This window comes from Dendrobates tinctorius, unplaced genomic scaffold (genome assembly GCF_039654945.1).
Source record: "Dendrobates tinctorius isolate UK_male_01 unplaced genomic scaffold, ASM3965494v1 ptg000103l, whole genome shotgun sequence".
NCBI classification, from domain to species: domain Eukaryota; kingdom Metazoa; phylum Chordata; class Amphibia; order Anura; family Dendrobatidae; genus Dendrobates; species Dendrobates tinctorius.
In genome coordinates, this window is record NW_027361771.1 from 42549207 (window position 1) to 42565336 (window position 16130).

The 16130-nt window shown below is 41.7% G+C and overlaps 1 protein-coding gene across 2 annotated transcripts in view; it reads left to right on the top strand.

Annotated features, from left to right (window-relative positions):
• Window positions 1-16130, top strand: part of LOC141100086 (zona pellucida sperm-binding protein 1-like) — a 185087-nt gene that overhangs the window by 125060 nt on the left and 43897 nt on the right. For both annotated transcript variants that reach the window (XM_073588292.1, XM_073588293.1), the window contains exons 7-9: window positions 2130-2251; window positions 2687-2876; window positions 11816-11933. In XM_073588292.1, coding sequence (XP_073444393.1) covers window positions 2130-2251; window positions 2687-2876; window positions 11816-11933 — 430 coding nt within the window. The remainder of the gene's footprint in view (window positions 1-2129; window positions 2252-2686; window positions 2877-11815; window positions 11934-16130) is intronic.

Sequence of the window (16130 nt, forward strand, 5' to 3'; positions counted from 1 at the left end):
GTGAACTAGAATGGGGTGGAAGGAGTCCGAGGCTCAAGCAGGAAATTCTACAGAGGTCGAAAGAAGGGGGGGGGGCTAGCAATACTAATCCTAATCCCTGGATATATTTTCTATCTGCACATTGCCAGCACCTTAAAGGATGGGGGGAGATGTTGGGGAAGGGACAGACAACTAGTTGTTTGAGGTATCTAATTGAGAACTTGCCATTGGGTATGGAGGCGGGACTTTTAATCTTATTCATAGTGTACGGCAGAAAACTAAGCAGATTAGTGGGTAACGGGTTTCACTAAGTTTTTTGCCTATCTAGGATAAGTTATTTCCAGTTCAGTCTTATGGAGGGTTTTGGGGAGTGGAAGGAGGTGGGCATTAGTTTGATAGGTCAATTGATTTACCAGGGAAAGCTAAAAAAATTTGAAGTGTTACAAGAGGAATTTCAATTCCCAGGTTTATATCTTTATCAGTATAGACTGGTTCAACATGCGTTTCAATCTCCAAGTAGAAGAGGGCCCATAGAGACAAACTGATCTCGCGTTAGATTTTATACTTAAAAGTAGTGGAATGAAGGGGGCAATATCGGAAATATATGGTTACCTGCTACACGCTTTCTTGGGAGATCACCCTATCAAAGCTAAAAGAAAGTGGGAGATGAATTTGGGGGAAATAAATGATAGTAGGGAATCTATTTTGGAGTACGTACCTAAGATATCCATGAGTGAACCTGGGAGACTGTCACAACTGTATGTGATCCATAGGGTTTATAGAAGCTGTGATAATGTTATTCAAGGCGGGGCTGAAGTCTAACTGACTGCCCAAGACATTCACCATCTCAGGCGGGTATATTACATATGCGCTAGCATTGTCCCAGACTGTCAGCCTTTTGGATTGTTGTGCTGAGTGGTGTTTGGATGTGTGGTCCCTAGGGATCCGCTGGTATGCATACTAGGATATGTGGAGGAAATAACACAGTACGACCAAAATTGCAATTGCAAGACTATTTATTGCAAGGAAATTGATTGCTAAATATTGGATCAGAGAGGAGCCTCCGTCCAGACGTCAATTTATTGCTCAATCGGACCATATAATGTCGGGGTCGTAAACGACAATAAATCCTCATTCACCAGTCATTCCAAATCATTGTGCGGGCGCAAAACATCTGGTACCAATTAAGAATGACTCAGACACGCAGCTGATTCAGTCTTAGCTAATGTCCCGCATCCACACCTGTCAGGAGCAGTACAACAACTGGCTTTATTTACAAATACACAATACTATATTGAGTGTTAGGGGAAGGCGTGCATTAGGCGGGGTTTATGCAGTATACATCTTGTGTCCAGTCTCTCTCTGATTCGTCAAAAAGTCTCCCGATGGTTACTTCTTCACATTCCTGAGTTATCTTTTTTTAGGAGAAATGAAACTTAACTTAACTCTTTAGACACTGAATTTAAGTGAAAGTGAACACTGGCAGCCATCTTTAATACAGTTACATTTGCATTAGCAAGCAATTAGGAAAAACTTATTGTTTCACAGTATAAAAGTATAAAAGTTATATAAGAAAATATATTTTCACCTTGACAATAATACAACTGGAGAAAAGTGTATATATACCAAGAGAAATAAGCTGGAATTATTTCATAAACTATGGTTGGACAGAATTCATTAATTTTGTACGGCGAACTGAATCAATACTTGTCATTGATAACTATGGTCGAACTGCTGTCTGCTCCTGGAATGGTCTCCATGTGGTTGGGGGGGGGAGCAAGGTTATTTACTGGAAAAAATGTAAAATGAGTATGGATATTTGACATGTGATATCTGTATCTAATGTTTTCGTGTGGAATAAAAATGTTTCCCTTTTTTTTTTTTCTTTTTTTTTTTTTATTAAATTCTTGAATGGTGTTGACTATTTTTGAGACTGCAGGAGTCAGTAACAGTGGTATTTTGGGTTGAATTTGGTGAAAATACTCATATTGGCAGAATTTACAAACCGTTTCAATACCTCAAATAAGTCCAAACCATATGGAAAATTAGGTTTAGTTTAATTGCAATTTTATAATTTTTTTTGTTTAAGCTTTGTATTGTGGCAATGTCATTGTTGTGTGTCTTTATATTAAAAACTTTTCTTTTTCCAGGGTTGTTTCTCAGTGCATGTATAATAACACACTGTCAAATATCTCTGTGGTGGTGCTAACCCCACAACTTCCTATGGTGACCAGTACGGGGGTTCTGCGTGTGGAGCTGCGCATTTCTAAAGGTATCTAGACCTTGGCTAAAATTTTATCAATATGCATAGTGCTTCTATTTGATCCACTGAATTTGAGCTGCAGTTTTAAAGGTGTTCTCATGAAGACGATCCATTATGTAAAAGATCCACTGCACTGAAATCCCTTGGTCCAGTTCCTAGAATTGCTTTGGGACAATTAAGCTAGCTGTACACTTCCTCGGCAGTGGCAATGCATGGATTAGCAGAGTTCTCTAGAGCTAGGGACACCACATGCCATGAGGGCATATGGATGCCAGCGAAGTGTCTTTTGGAAAGCCTTTTCAATGGTAAAAGACTGTAATTATTGAGGCAGTAACATGTTACACTTTAATATTTCAAAACATAAAAAAAAATTTTTTTACAATTGTTGCTCTAAAGAGTAGCCAATGTCATGTGTCAAGTGCCTTTTTATTTATTATGGTACAGGTTCATCATTTTCCACATTCTACGCATCAGAAGACTTTCCATTACAGATTCAACTTCGTGAGCTTGTGTTCTTGGAGGCTCGTCTTCTGCAACCCTCCGATCCAAGACTGCACCTCCGTCTCCACCACTGCTGGGGAGCTCCAAGCATAGACCCAACAACTACACTGAGATGGCTGGTTATATATGATGGGTGAGTCCCCAAATGGCAATCTTAACTTGTCATGAACTTTTCTACTTTGGCTATTCCATCAATGACTGTTACATGAGTAAAGTGTTGATTTATTTCAATCCTACTCAGGCGCATAGCTATAGGTTGGGAAGATCTCAGGGGGCACAATTGCTCATCTGCCATGTAAGACCTGAGTACTATGAATGACACATGGACAGTGTGAGGTGTGTTGCTTCAATGCAAGACATGTAAGCTAGAGTTGGTCTTAAAACTGGGTTACAATAAGACCACGTTCACACTTTGTGTTTGGCTAGTATTTTACATCAATATTGGTAACCAAAAACCAGGAGTGGGTGAAAAATGCACAAGTGGTGACGTTTGTATGATACTTTTGCTCTGATTGTTCCATTCTTGCTTTTTGGCTTGCAAATACTGATGAAAAAACTGACCAAATACTGAATGTGGCCTAAAAGAATGTTGCTGGAGAAATATTTGAGGCTCCAGAAATTGTATTTTTGTGAAGCAATCTGGAGCCTGTTGTCTGTGTATTCTGAAATGAAAAGTTATCTCCCTCTTGTGTTGAGAAGGGGTCACACGAGGAAACAATATACACCCACTGTGTGTACGGTGTAGTCTCTCAGGGGGGCCAAACCTGGGGTAGCCCTTTATTATAGTAAGTCGGTAAAAAATATCCCAATAAGTTTTAAACAGGACATAGAATGTCATTCATAAGCACATTGTGGCATTTGTACCATTTGTTGATTTTTAATCACATAATTTTATCTTGAAAGCTATGTGACTTGTAGTAAACACAAAGAAGTTTTCTTATTTTCTTTACATAGAAAAATAGTCGGTTGGTTTGGTTTCCCAAGGGCAGGCTTAGTTGTGTAATGCTGCGGGTGGTTGTTCCAGATGGCTGAATTGGAGCAAATATTATATTTATTAGAATAAAGACAAATCAAACAAACACTCAAAGCTGAGATGTATATAAATTAAATGTAACCTAATGAAGATTGTGTTGCTTGAAATATGTTCACATACAGATATTTGATTTTTTTTCAAAAGAACTAATTGAGTCAAATGTTCGGTTTTGAGTAGGTTCTTTGAATTTCTGAAGTAAAAGCTTTATGGCCCTGTGAGTTCTTTTGTTTTCAAAGTGCAGACTCTTCAAAGCCTTCGTGTAACATCTCTAAGTTAATTTTCATGCAAGTTCCTATATTACAGATGCAATAAACTCTAAGGTGTCCAGCCCAATAAATTGCGTGACGTCCATTCTGACAGCGATTTATCCTTCCCTCCTCACTGTGAAAGTGTATAGAGGAGTCAGAAGGAATACTTATCCCTGATCAAGCATCTGTTTTTATTTTCCGTTTTGCGAAGTAGAGATGGGGTTGCCACATTTTCCACCTACAAAGTAAATTTGCATGGGTAAAATGGTGGTTTGTGGTTTTTAGTGAACATTGTGGAGAAAAATGTCTTTTCACTCTGCAACCTCCAGATGACATTTCAGTGGCCATATGCGGTATTGAGCTTTTACCAATATAAAGAGACTTCTCTAACTATAAGATGTTGTAGGTTTTAGAAAATCTACATGTGGCTGTAATCTCTTCACATATTATAGTTTAGAATTGCAGATACTGAATAGTAAAAACCACCACGCCCCCTTCCTGAAGAATTGGCCCCAGGAAAACTATATGGATCAAGGCATTGATCATGGGGTATAGCTCTCATTTTGGCTACACAACTGACTTCCATGAATGCACAGTGGATGGGGCGAAATGAAAATTGCACTTTCCATAGTTATGGAATTTTACAGCCCAGTATGCTGTACCACTAAAGACACTCTCCATATAATGTTAAGCAGGTTTTCTTTGGTACAGCAAACCCATATGTATCACAATTGTCTAAAATCTCAGGACTGGGGAACTCCTTCCATGCCCTCAACACTAGATGGTGCTCTAGCTAGCTCTGTTCCCTGGATTTCTTCTAATGGTGAAGACACTGGGCCACGTACCTTGCTGAGCTCCTGAATCTGCTGTCAGTCTGTTCCTTCCCTCACCCAGGAAAGAGGGGAGTAGAGGTGTATACCAACCAGACTAACAAGGTAATAAGAACAGGGATAAAGGAAAATGCCAATCATACAAACATGCACACACAGAGTGGAAAACATCGGGGAGTGGAGCATGTGGGAAAAAATGAAATGGAAGAAAAAGGATTTGCATGCAACCAAAGCCAGTCTTGCATAAATCCACAAAACACCTTATTAAACAACAACTCTCCAAAAACTCCTGAACCATGCAACAATGAAGCTAACTCTAGCACTACTTGCTTGCCAGAGGCTAGTTCATATAGGAGAGGGGAGTGGCCAACACTGAACAGCTGAGAGCATCAACACAGGTAAACTTCCAGGAGCTCTCAACTGAGCAGATTAACCCCTGCACTTCTAGAAGAAACCTGCACCAGTTAATATGAAGAACTGCTTCTAGTCAGTGCAGGAGTATGAGAATTCAGACGGCACGATCTTCTGGCTCCTTTGCCGTGGTAAACCCATGACAATATGTGGACATGTAGTTTCCTCATATTACAGGGCCCAGAAGTGAAAGACACTGAATATTGCTGTATTAAACTATAACATTTTAAATGTTAAGTCATATAGTAAGCACTGTGTAACCAGTGTGTGGAATGGCACGAAATATCTAGTGCCAGGACAACTTTTTTTTTTTTTTCTAGAAGGATATACTGCTTACTGTAATCATGCGCCCAGTTGTATGTAAATGAGAATGAAGTGGTGAGTGTGAGCGGAGTTTTCTCTAATAACCCCCCCCCCGATACAACACCAGAGGATATAACCCCTCTCTAAGGACAGGAAACACATAGGTAAAATAGTCCCTCCCACAACCTCCCTCCAGTGTTTTTACCTGTCTCTATCAGGGATAAAGGGGTCATCCGAGGGTGTGCTGTGCCGCAACAGCTACCCAGGGAGATTAAAAAATAGCTGGGTAGCAGGGGACAGAGTGCGCCTACCTCTACTCCCTGAACACTGCTCCCATCTCCATGAAAGACTCTGGACTCCTCTCCAGTCTGTACCTTTGGGCAAAGTCTTAAGGGTTATTCAGGCTGGAGGCCTCTTTGAGTTCTCCAGCCCATCTCTTCTCTCAGACAGAAGCATCGGTCTCCTGAGATGCTTCTGGGGCTAGCATGTCGTGGCAGAACCGGGGCCGATTTTAGGCAAAGTGGGGCCTTAAGCAAAAGTTTAAAATGGGACCCCAAATGCTAACACATTGCGCATCACACAGAAGCATTTCGGTTGTATTTACATGCGCTGAGTTCAGGCCGCTAAACGACTGATCGACAATATTGAAGTCGTTCGACACTTGTTTCCTGACCTTTCCACCAGCTGAGAAACAATGATGGGACAGAACAATCACTAGTCGATCAATCTGTCCCCATACAGTATCATGTTATCAGCAGCACATCTACAGTTTATACCGGCGATATGCTGCGAGAACAATGATTTTTGTTCCGACATAAATAATCCAATCGCTCGATGAATATGCAGCATTTTGCTTGTTTAGTATAATACACCCCATAGTCATACACTGCTCAGTCCTCCATATAGTATAATACACTCCTCCTAGTGCTCCATATAGTATAATGCACCGCCAGTCATCCATGTAGTACAATTCACTTCCCATAGTATAATGCACCCCATAGTTCTTCATACAGTATAATGTATTCCACATAGTCCTCGATACCGTATAATGCAGCCCGCATATAGTATAATGCAGCCCCGCCATGCTGGTTAATGGAATGCTGGTTAATGGTGCCTGCCGGTGATTGCAAAGATCCTAGCTTTCATACCTGGACATCAGGGGGAGGAGTTCCTCTAATGTGAGTAGGGTGCTGTAGCTGGTCATCCATATAAGAGCCCCAGATAAGTCGCCTTAAGGTAGAAAGATCCTGTGTGTTTAGCATGGAGGGTTCAGGTTCTTCCCCCCCCCCCCCCCCCCCCCCTGCATCTGCAGAACCCAGTCCTGTTCCCATCCCAATTAGTAGTCTGGCACTGGGAGACCGTCTCCATGGTGCAGGTATGGTATATTATAGAAAAAGCAGCCAACATTCCTTATCAAAAAGGAGGAAGTCAACTCTAATAACAATAGGAACCAGCAGGTAGGATTAAAATGTAACTTGTTTAATTATTGAATTTTAAAAAGGACTAAAAGGAAGCCAAACTAGACACCACTTTGATGTTATAAAAACAGATCAGTAATTCCACTCCTCAATCAAAAGTGGAGATGCGCAGTAAATCCAGTTGTCAATGCCAGTCACAGTCCATTAATCAGTTGTCACACTAAGTATAGTGCTGTGTACATTGTACCGATTAATAAGTGAAAGTGACATAATAAATTCATCTAATTATCTCAGTCAGTTCCCTTATATATACAATCTCAAAAGGAAGTGATGCTGTACCTTTCATAAATAAAACCCAATACGACCACTGCAACAAATTCATCAGGGTATTAACATGTGATCCCATGAAGGTTCAGTCATAGATTGAGTATTCATCCAATCCATTTCTACCCATTAGGATTCCATTATGTCCTGTTAACTGGAGATAGCGGCAGGGCTTTTATCACTGGCTATTTTCTCAAAGAAGTATTCCTGATCTCCTGATCCATTTTAATTTTGTGTGTGACTCCAAATCCAGGCCTCCATTGGTTAATAAACTTTGACTTCCATTGATTTTTGTGATTTTGTTGTCAGCACATTCAACTTTGTACAGAACAAAGTGTTCAATGAGAATATTTAATTCATTCAGATCTAGGATGTGTTATTTGAGTGTTCCCTTTATTATTTTTTTTTGAGCAGTGTATAATTTAAACGATTAGTTGTGGAAACTGTCTTGGAGTGCAACCAAAGGATCTATATATTAGTGATCTATTATTAGTGATCCCGGAAATGACAGTGGCGCATTCTCAATAGTATATAGCGTGAATGCAGCCTCTAGTGTTTGATCCTGCAATCAGAGCGTGATCACACAGCGTAATGTGGACAAGGGAGTCCTATTTACCTTAATGAACCATACACTTGTTGGCCAATACCTCACGCCAACTTGGTTCAGAGACATATTTAAAACCCAGACTTTGTGCTATAAGAGAGACCATTTCAGCTCGCCTCTAATCTATTTGCATAGTTTTTCCTCCTCTTTTGCAAGTCAACAAACTAGCTGGCCTAGACGATGTGTAATCGGCATATCCAGCAAATTTCACTAGTCATCCAGGATAACAGCACAGTATGTTACATCAAATGTCAACTTACAAGTCCATATTACAGGTTTATACAAACGAAAGTCTGTTTTCTTGACCAACCAGAAAGAAACACATGAAATCAAAAGTCAACATATAGATAAGTCTGTTCCTCCTGGCATGCTGAAAATAGACTTCTGGTTAATTAACCCCTTTACTCCCAAGGGTGGTTTGCATGTTAATACCCGGGCCAATTTTTACAATTCTGACCACTGTCCCTTTATGAGGTTATAAGTCTGAAACGCTTCCATGGATCCCGGTGATTCTGACACTGTTGTCTCGTGACATATTGTACTTCATGTTAGTGGTAAAATTTCATTCATATAACTTGCGTTTATTTGTGAAAAAAAAAAAAGGAAATTTGGCTAACATTTTGCAATTTTCCAACTTTGAATTTTTATGCTCTTAAATCACAGAGAGATGGCACTCAAAAAACTTAAGTAACATTTCCCACATGTTTACTTTACATCAGCACAATTTGGGAACCAAAATTCTTTTTTCTAGTAAGTTATAAAGGTTAAAAGTTGACCAGCGATTTATCATTTTTACAGCACCAGTTTAATTTTAGGGTCCACATCACATTTGAAGTCACTTTGAGGGGTCTATATGATGGAAAATACCCAAAAGTGACACTATTCTAAAAACTGCACCCCTCAAGGTGCTCAAACCAGATTCAAGAAGTCTATTAACCCTTCAGGTGCTTCACAGGAATTTTTTGAATGTTTAAAAAAAAAATGAACATTTTAACTTTTTCACAAAATTACTTCAGGTCGAATTTTTTTATTTTACCAAGAATAACAGGAGAAATTGGACTGGAAAAGTTATTGTGCAATTTTTCCCGAGTACGCTATTACCTGATATGTGGGGGGGGAACCATTGTTTTGGCGCATGGCGGTGCTCAGAAGGGAAGGCTCGCCGTTTGACTTTTTAACTGCAAAGCTCGCTGGAATTTAGATCGGATGCCATATCAAGTTTGGAGAGCTCCTGATGTGCTTAAACAGTGGAAATCCCCCACAAGTGACCCCATTTTGGAAACTCGACCCCCCCCCCCCCCAAGGAACTTATCTAGATGTGTGGTGAGCACTTTGAACCCCCAAGGGCTTCACAGAAGTTTATAACATACACCCATACAATTAAAAAGTCATGTTTTTTTTCCACAAAAATGATCTTTTCGCCCCCAGTTTTTCTTTTCCCAAGAGTAACGGGACCCCAAAAGTTATTGTGCAATTTGTCCTGAGTACGCTGATACCCCATATGTGGGGGTAAACCACTATTTGGGCGCATGGCAGAGCTCAGAAGGGAAGCAGCGCCATTTGATGTTTTTGGCTGGAATTGAGATCGGACACCATGTCACATTTGGAAAGCCCCTGATGTGCCGAAACAGTGGAAACCCCCCAATTCTAACTCCAACCCTAGTCCTAATGGGAAAATGGAAATAAATACATTTTTTTTATTTATTATTTTTCCCTAACTAAGGGGGTGATAACGGGGTGGTTTGATTTACTATTTATAGCAGGTTTTTATTTTTGGCAGCTGTCGCACGCTAAAAGATGCTTTTATTGTAAAAATAGTTTTTGCATCACCACATTTTGAGAGCTATAACTTTTCCATATTTTGACCCACCGAGTCATGTGAGGTCTTATTTTTTTGCGACTCTTTTTGATCGCTTTTTATTCCGATTTTTAGGACGCAGAATGAACAAAAACCAGCGTTTTCTTGAATTTCTTTTGTGCGGTGCGTGTACACCGTTCCGAGTGCGGTAAAATTTGATAAAGTGGTTTTATTCTTTGGGTCAGTACGGTTACAGCGATACCTCATTTAGGTCTTCTTTTTTTTGTTTTGGCGCTTTTATGCAATGAAAACAATTTTATATAAATTATTTTTGCATCGCTTTATTCTGCGAGCTATAACTTTTTTTTTTAATTTTTCCGCTCATGATGCTGTGTGGCGGCTCGTTTTTTGCGGGACAATGAAGTTTTCAGCGGTACCATGGTTATTTATATCTGTCTTTTTGATCGCGCGTTATTGCACTTTTTGTTCGGAAGTATGATAAAGCTTTATTTTTTGCTTTGTTTTATTAAGGGGTTCAATAAAGGGGTTAACTAGTGGAACAGTTTTATAGGGCGGGTCATTACGGATGCAGCGATACCAAATGTGTACTTTTATTTTTTTCAAAAAATGAATTTTAGGGAATTTTTTTTTTTTTTTTTTAATTATTGATTTTTATTATAACTTATTTTTACTCTATTACATTGTCCCAGGGGGGACATCACTGTCATGTGACAGATTGCTGATCTGTCACAGGCAGTGCTGCAGGCTAACTCATGCCCGCGCTTGCAGGCATGAGGAAGCCGGCTCCCTGCAGGCCCCCGAAGGTCCCTGCTGCCATATTGGATCTGGGGACCTGCAGGGAGGGAGGCCCCCGCGGCAGCGCTGTACATCGCGCTGCTCCTGGGGTCTCGGGGAAGCCCGGAGGGAGCCCCCTCCCTCCCTATGCTTCCGTAAACCCTCCGGTTCACTGCGATCATGTGTGATCGCAATGTGCCAGGGGTTAACGTGTCGGGGGGCATAGTGCCGGGTGTCAGCTGTGATAATCAGCTGACACCCGGCCGCGATCAGCTGCGCTCCCTTGAGCGTAGCTGATCACGCTAGACGTACTATTCCGTCCTTCAGACTTAGGTCCCAGGTCACATGGACGGAATGGTACGTCTAATGTAGGAAAGGGGTTAAGATAAAATGCTGTCGTCACACCATCCATTTACTAATCCTCCTGATGAACCAAATGAATGAGGAAATGCATCAAGGCAGTTTCCACAACTAATAGTTTACCTACTGAGCTGGACAGGCCTTAAAGGGGAACCTGCCACAACAAAAGGAAAACACTATTAACCAGCAGATATGGGTTCAATCTGCAGGTTAATAGCGTTCTAGAACCCACTGTACTGGAGGCCTGGCTACTAGAAGGAAAATAAACTTATTCCTCCCAGGAGCCTTAGGCTTTCAGTTGCCGCTCGGTACATAGCAAGCAGTGGCTGTAACTACAACCTGGAACTAACTGGACAGCCAGCTCTGTGTTTATGCACTGCTGAGCTGGCTGTCAGTCACTGCCAGGGTATTTTACTGCTGCCACTCACTATGTACTGAGTGGTGAATGAAGCTGCGCCTCTGACTGAAAGACTTACCGTAATTTCCTTCCAGTAGCCGAGCTTTCAGTGCAACGGCTGCACAGCTTTAGCACACTATTAATTCCATATCTGCTGGTTAATAATGGCATTTTTTTTTTTTTTTCCACATTACTGGTTCCCTTTAGGTGACTAGTTGGTCGCTAGAAAAGTGCACTGAGCACAGGACATATGCCGCTTTTCAATTTGGTACACAATACACCACTATGTAATGTACACAACTTTCTTCTCGGTAGAAAGATTTATTTTCCTATGGTGACCTACAAGGGATATGGAAGGTCGGCCACTTAAGCTATCGAGTTTGCTTGATTTTTTGCTATTTTTGCTCATGTTATATATTTTCATGCTCTGTCTTTATTAAAGTACTTGGCCACCATATTTATAATCTTTCGCTGTAAACTCATCTAAACTTAAATTTGTATCCTCAGTTTGGAGACCAGATAACTGTAGGAAGGATGCTCTTGTCTTGCAGATGTCCATTTTCAGAAGATGACCCAGTGACTAAGATTCTGCCAGGATCCATTCCCTCAAGCTATCAAAGATTTTCAGTGTCCGCCTTTACTTTTGTTGGCTTTCCATATAACCCACAGGTACAACTGCTAAAATGTGACTGACTAAAGGCCCATTTAGATTGGGTGGCTGATTTTACCGGGTTAAGAAATGTAGATCAACTATATAAAAGTAAGTTTGATACTTGTTTATATGGGCTGAAGGGGAAAAAAATATGAAGAACAGTCGTCATAATTGTCATGATCCAGGCTGGATCTGACAAGTTAAAAGGACAAATCGAACTTTTTTCCCTTTGGCTGTCTGCCAAAGTGGTGTGATTGCCCCCGGTGGCCATTAGAATTATTGCACTGTGGTGTCGTTTGTTCTAAGTTGCCCTGGTGGTGGTGAGCGGTAGTGCACTTTAGTTTCTTTGGTTAAGTGCACGTAATTATAAAACAGGTGTGATGCTCTATAAAAGAGTGTCAGGTGTGTTCAATCACGGTTGGTGATAGGTCTTCAGTTAGTCTTTCACAAGTAAGCCTGGGTGAAAGATGGAGCTGAACGTGAGTCCTGGGCAGCCCAGCCAGAGGGGACGAGTGGCAGCTATGGAGTCTGCAGGGAGTGCTGGCATGGATTGGTGGAGTCCAACGATGTGGTCTGCAAGAAGGGCTGGCATAGCGTGGTGGAGTCGCAGTTTATGGTGTCAGCAGGAAGTGCTTGCATGGCTTGGTGGAGTGGCGACTATGGTGAGAGTTGCACTCAGCATGCTGGACTTGGTTGCTGAAAGCTGGACTCAAGCATGCTGGACTTTTTGGCAGAAGCTGGACTCATCTTTGGGACTCTGTTTACTGGGCAGCTGCAACTAGTGGTGGACTCTGCTCCAAGGCTGCACTATGGTGGTGGATTCGGTTATGGTGATGGATCCAGTTGAAGGCGAAGATGCACGCAGGTGGTGGGCTCTGTTGCGGGGAGCATAAGCAACAGAGCAAAGCTAAGTGGTGTCCCCCTGTATTGTCATTTTCCCTTATGTGTGTTTAGTGCAGTGGTGGGATTAGTTTCCGCACCGACCAATTCCCTAGTGAGGGTTTAGGTGCAGGGCGAGTCAGGGTTTTGAGGTTCCTGTGCGTCGCCCGCTGCGGAACCGGCATAGGGAACGATAGGAGTGTAGAGACACTGACTCAGGGGAGTGCAGGAGGTCTCCACTTCCCAGTTTCCCTATCGCAGGGCCCTCCGTTATTGTTACCCAGGTTTTCCCTTTATTATTTAAATTGGCCTTACTGGAGGCGGGGTTTGCAGACTTGCATGTATTACCTAAATTCACCTGTTGGAGGCGGAGTATCCAGCTGCACGTGTTATTATTTAAATTTGCCCAACTGAAGGCGGTGTATCCAGGGTCACGTGTGTCATATGGGTTCGCCTTGTGGTACTCGCTGCGTCCAGACACACGTGACCGTGACAATAATCAACAACATTGCCCAATGTAAACAGATAATTTATATGCCAGCATATGATTTAATCACCCAATAAATGAGCATTTTGCTTACTTTACGCATGATTGGCACAAGGGTTACACTTGTGGACAATCTGCCAACAAGTTTACACTAGATCCCATGTTCGCTAAATTTAGGCCCATCTAAATGGTACTTAACTGGAAATTCCAAAAGGGCTAATGTTGGTTATATATAAATCCAATAAATTGGCCTACATGGTTGGGCATGTTGGCAATCTTAACCTTTTTTTCATTGATTTGTCTAGCTACATGGTATGGTGTCTACCTAGTAGTGGTGGTGCAGAGAATTCTTGGCATTGTCCCATTCACTACAGTGTCTATGTAATCTTTTAGGCCAATTAACTGGAGCAGCATTTCTGGAACTGTTGGGGACTTGGCAGATCAGTGTACATATTGTTCAATTTTGCATGCCTTACTTTTAAGTCCAGTTAAAAAACAAATCCTGGACAACCCCTTTTTAGTGTATAATATGGAAATGATACAGGAATAATATATATATTTGTACAATGTTAGCCAGTAGATAGAAAAATATTAAAATTTGAGTCCTCACTGGTTGATACCATCTCTTCAGTTAGCTATTAAAAAAGATAACAAATGGCAAGCTTTTGAGGCTACTCGGGTATCAGGCTTCATGGTGGAACACAAAATCTGAAGTCACATTCATACACAACAGGACACAGGAATAATGTAATAAGACAAGTGCTGGCTTGGATGGGCCCACCCAGAAACTACTGTTAACTAGTGCCAACAGTTAATCTCTGCAGTAGAGCAGGGAGACAAGATCTCCCTGCACTATCACTCTCTATTGTGCAGACCACAGTCTTTAAGCCTGCCGTCTCCTGAATAGCAGGTGGTGCCAGGACTCTGCTGTCCTGTGCATGCAATGACAGAGCTTAGCAGAGGAACTAATCAGGATCCTGGATTGGGGGAGTATAGGATGTTATTTAAAATGTGTGGATGGCCATACAAAGTGGGGGCCCTTCCTTACGCAGCGTGCAAGCTAATGTGAGGGGCATTCTAGGGCATTTGCACAGGGCACTAATATTTTTCATGGGGCAATTTTGGCATCTTGAGGGCACAAAGGAGTTATTAAACTATGTAAGGGGCTCTGTGGTGCGCATTATGTGGGCCAGTAAGAAGAGCACTTTTTTGTACCACACAATGGGTACAATAAATAGGGGCACATACAGCAGCAGTGGCTCAGTATTGGGGTATGGACAGGATAAGGAGTTTGTGCATGTTGCAAATACATAGACCGTGTTGAAAATGTGAAGTCAAATGTCTTTGTTGTAATCTCTGGAGATGAGTTGTGGCTGGAGATGTTGTCTTATCACTGACCAAGATGAAAAAGACGAGGGGGGGAAAAAAGCGACTCCGCAGAATGTCAGCTGTAAGCTGCTATGTATAACTGTACTATAATCTCCTATCTGCAGACTGGAGGACTCTGATCTACCACTATATGGTCCACATACAGTTGTGGCCAAAAGTATAGACACCCCTGCAATTCTGTCAGATAATACTCCGTTTCTTCCTGAAAATGATTGCAAACACAAATTCTTTGGTATTATTATCTTCATTTAATTTGTCTTAAATGAAAAAAACACAAAGAATTGTCCTAAAGCCAAATTGGATATAATTCCACCCCAAACATAAAAAAGGGTGGACAAAAGTATTGGCACTGTTCGAAAAATCATGTGATGCTTCTCTAATTTGTGTAATTAACAGCACCTGTAACTTACCTGTGGCACCTAACAGGTGTTGGCAATAACTAAATCACACTTGCAGCCAGTTGACATGGCTTAAAGTTGACTCAACCTGTGTCCTTGTGTGTACCACATTGAGCATGGAGAAAAGCAAGAAGACCAAAGAACTGTCTGAGGACTTGAGAAACCAAATTGTGAGGAAGCATGAGCAATCTCAAGGCTACAAGTCCATCTCCAATGACCAGAATGTTCCTGTGTCTAGCGTGTGCAGTGTCAAGAAGTTTAAAGCCCATGGCACTGTGCCTAACCTCCCTAGATGTGGATGGAAAAGAAAAATTGACAAGAGATTTCAACGCAAGATGTTGATGTTGTGCGGATGTTGGATAAAGAACCTCGACTAACATCCAAACAAGTTCAAGCTGCCCTGCAGTCCGAGGGTACAACAGTGTCAACCCGTACTATCCGTCGGCGTCTGAATGAAAAGGGACTGTATGGTAGGAGACCCAGGAAGATCCCACTTCTTACCCCGAGACATAAAGCCAGGCTGGAGTTTGCCAAAACTTACCTGAAAAAGCCTAAAACGTTTTGAAAGAATGTTCTCTGGTCAGATGAGACAAAAGTAGAGCTTTTTGGGCAACGGCATCAACATAGTTTACAGGAGAAAAAGAGGCATTCAAAGAAAAGAACACTGTCCCTACAGTCAAACATGGCGGAGGTTCCCTGATGTTTTGGGGTTGCTTTGTTGCCTCTGGCACTGGACTGCTGGACCGTGTGCATGGCATTATGAAGTCTGAAGACTACCAACAAATTTTGCAGCATAATGTAGGGCCCAGTGTGAGAAAGCTGGGTCTCCCTCAGAGGTCATGGGTCTTCCAGCAGGACAATGACCCAAAACACACTTCAAAAAGCACTAGAAAATGGTTTGAGAGAAAGCATTGGAGACTTCTTAGGTGGCCAGCAATGAGTCCAGAACTGAATCCCATAGAACACCTGTGAAGAGATCTAAAAATGGCAGTTTGGAGAAGGCACCCTTCAGATATCAGGGACCTGGAGCAGTTTGCCAAAGAAGAATGGTCTAAAATTCC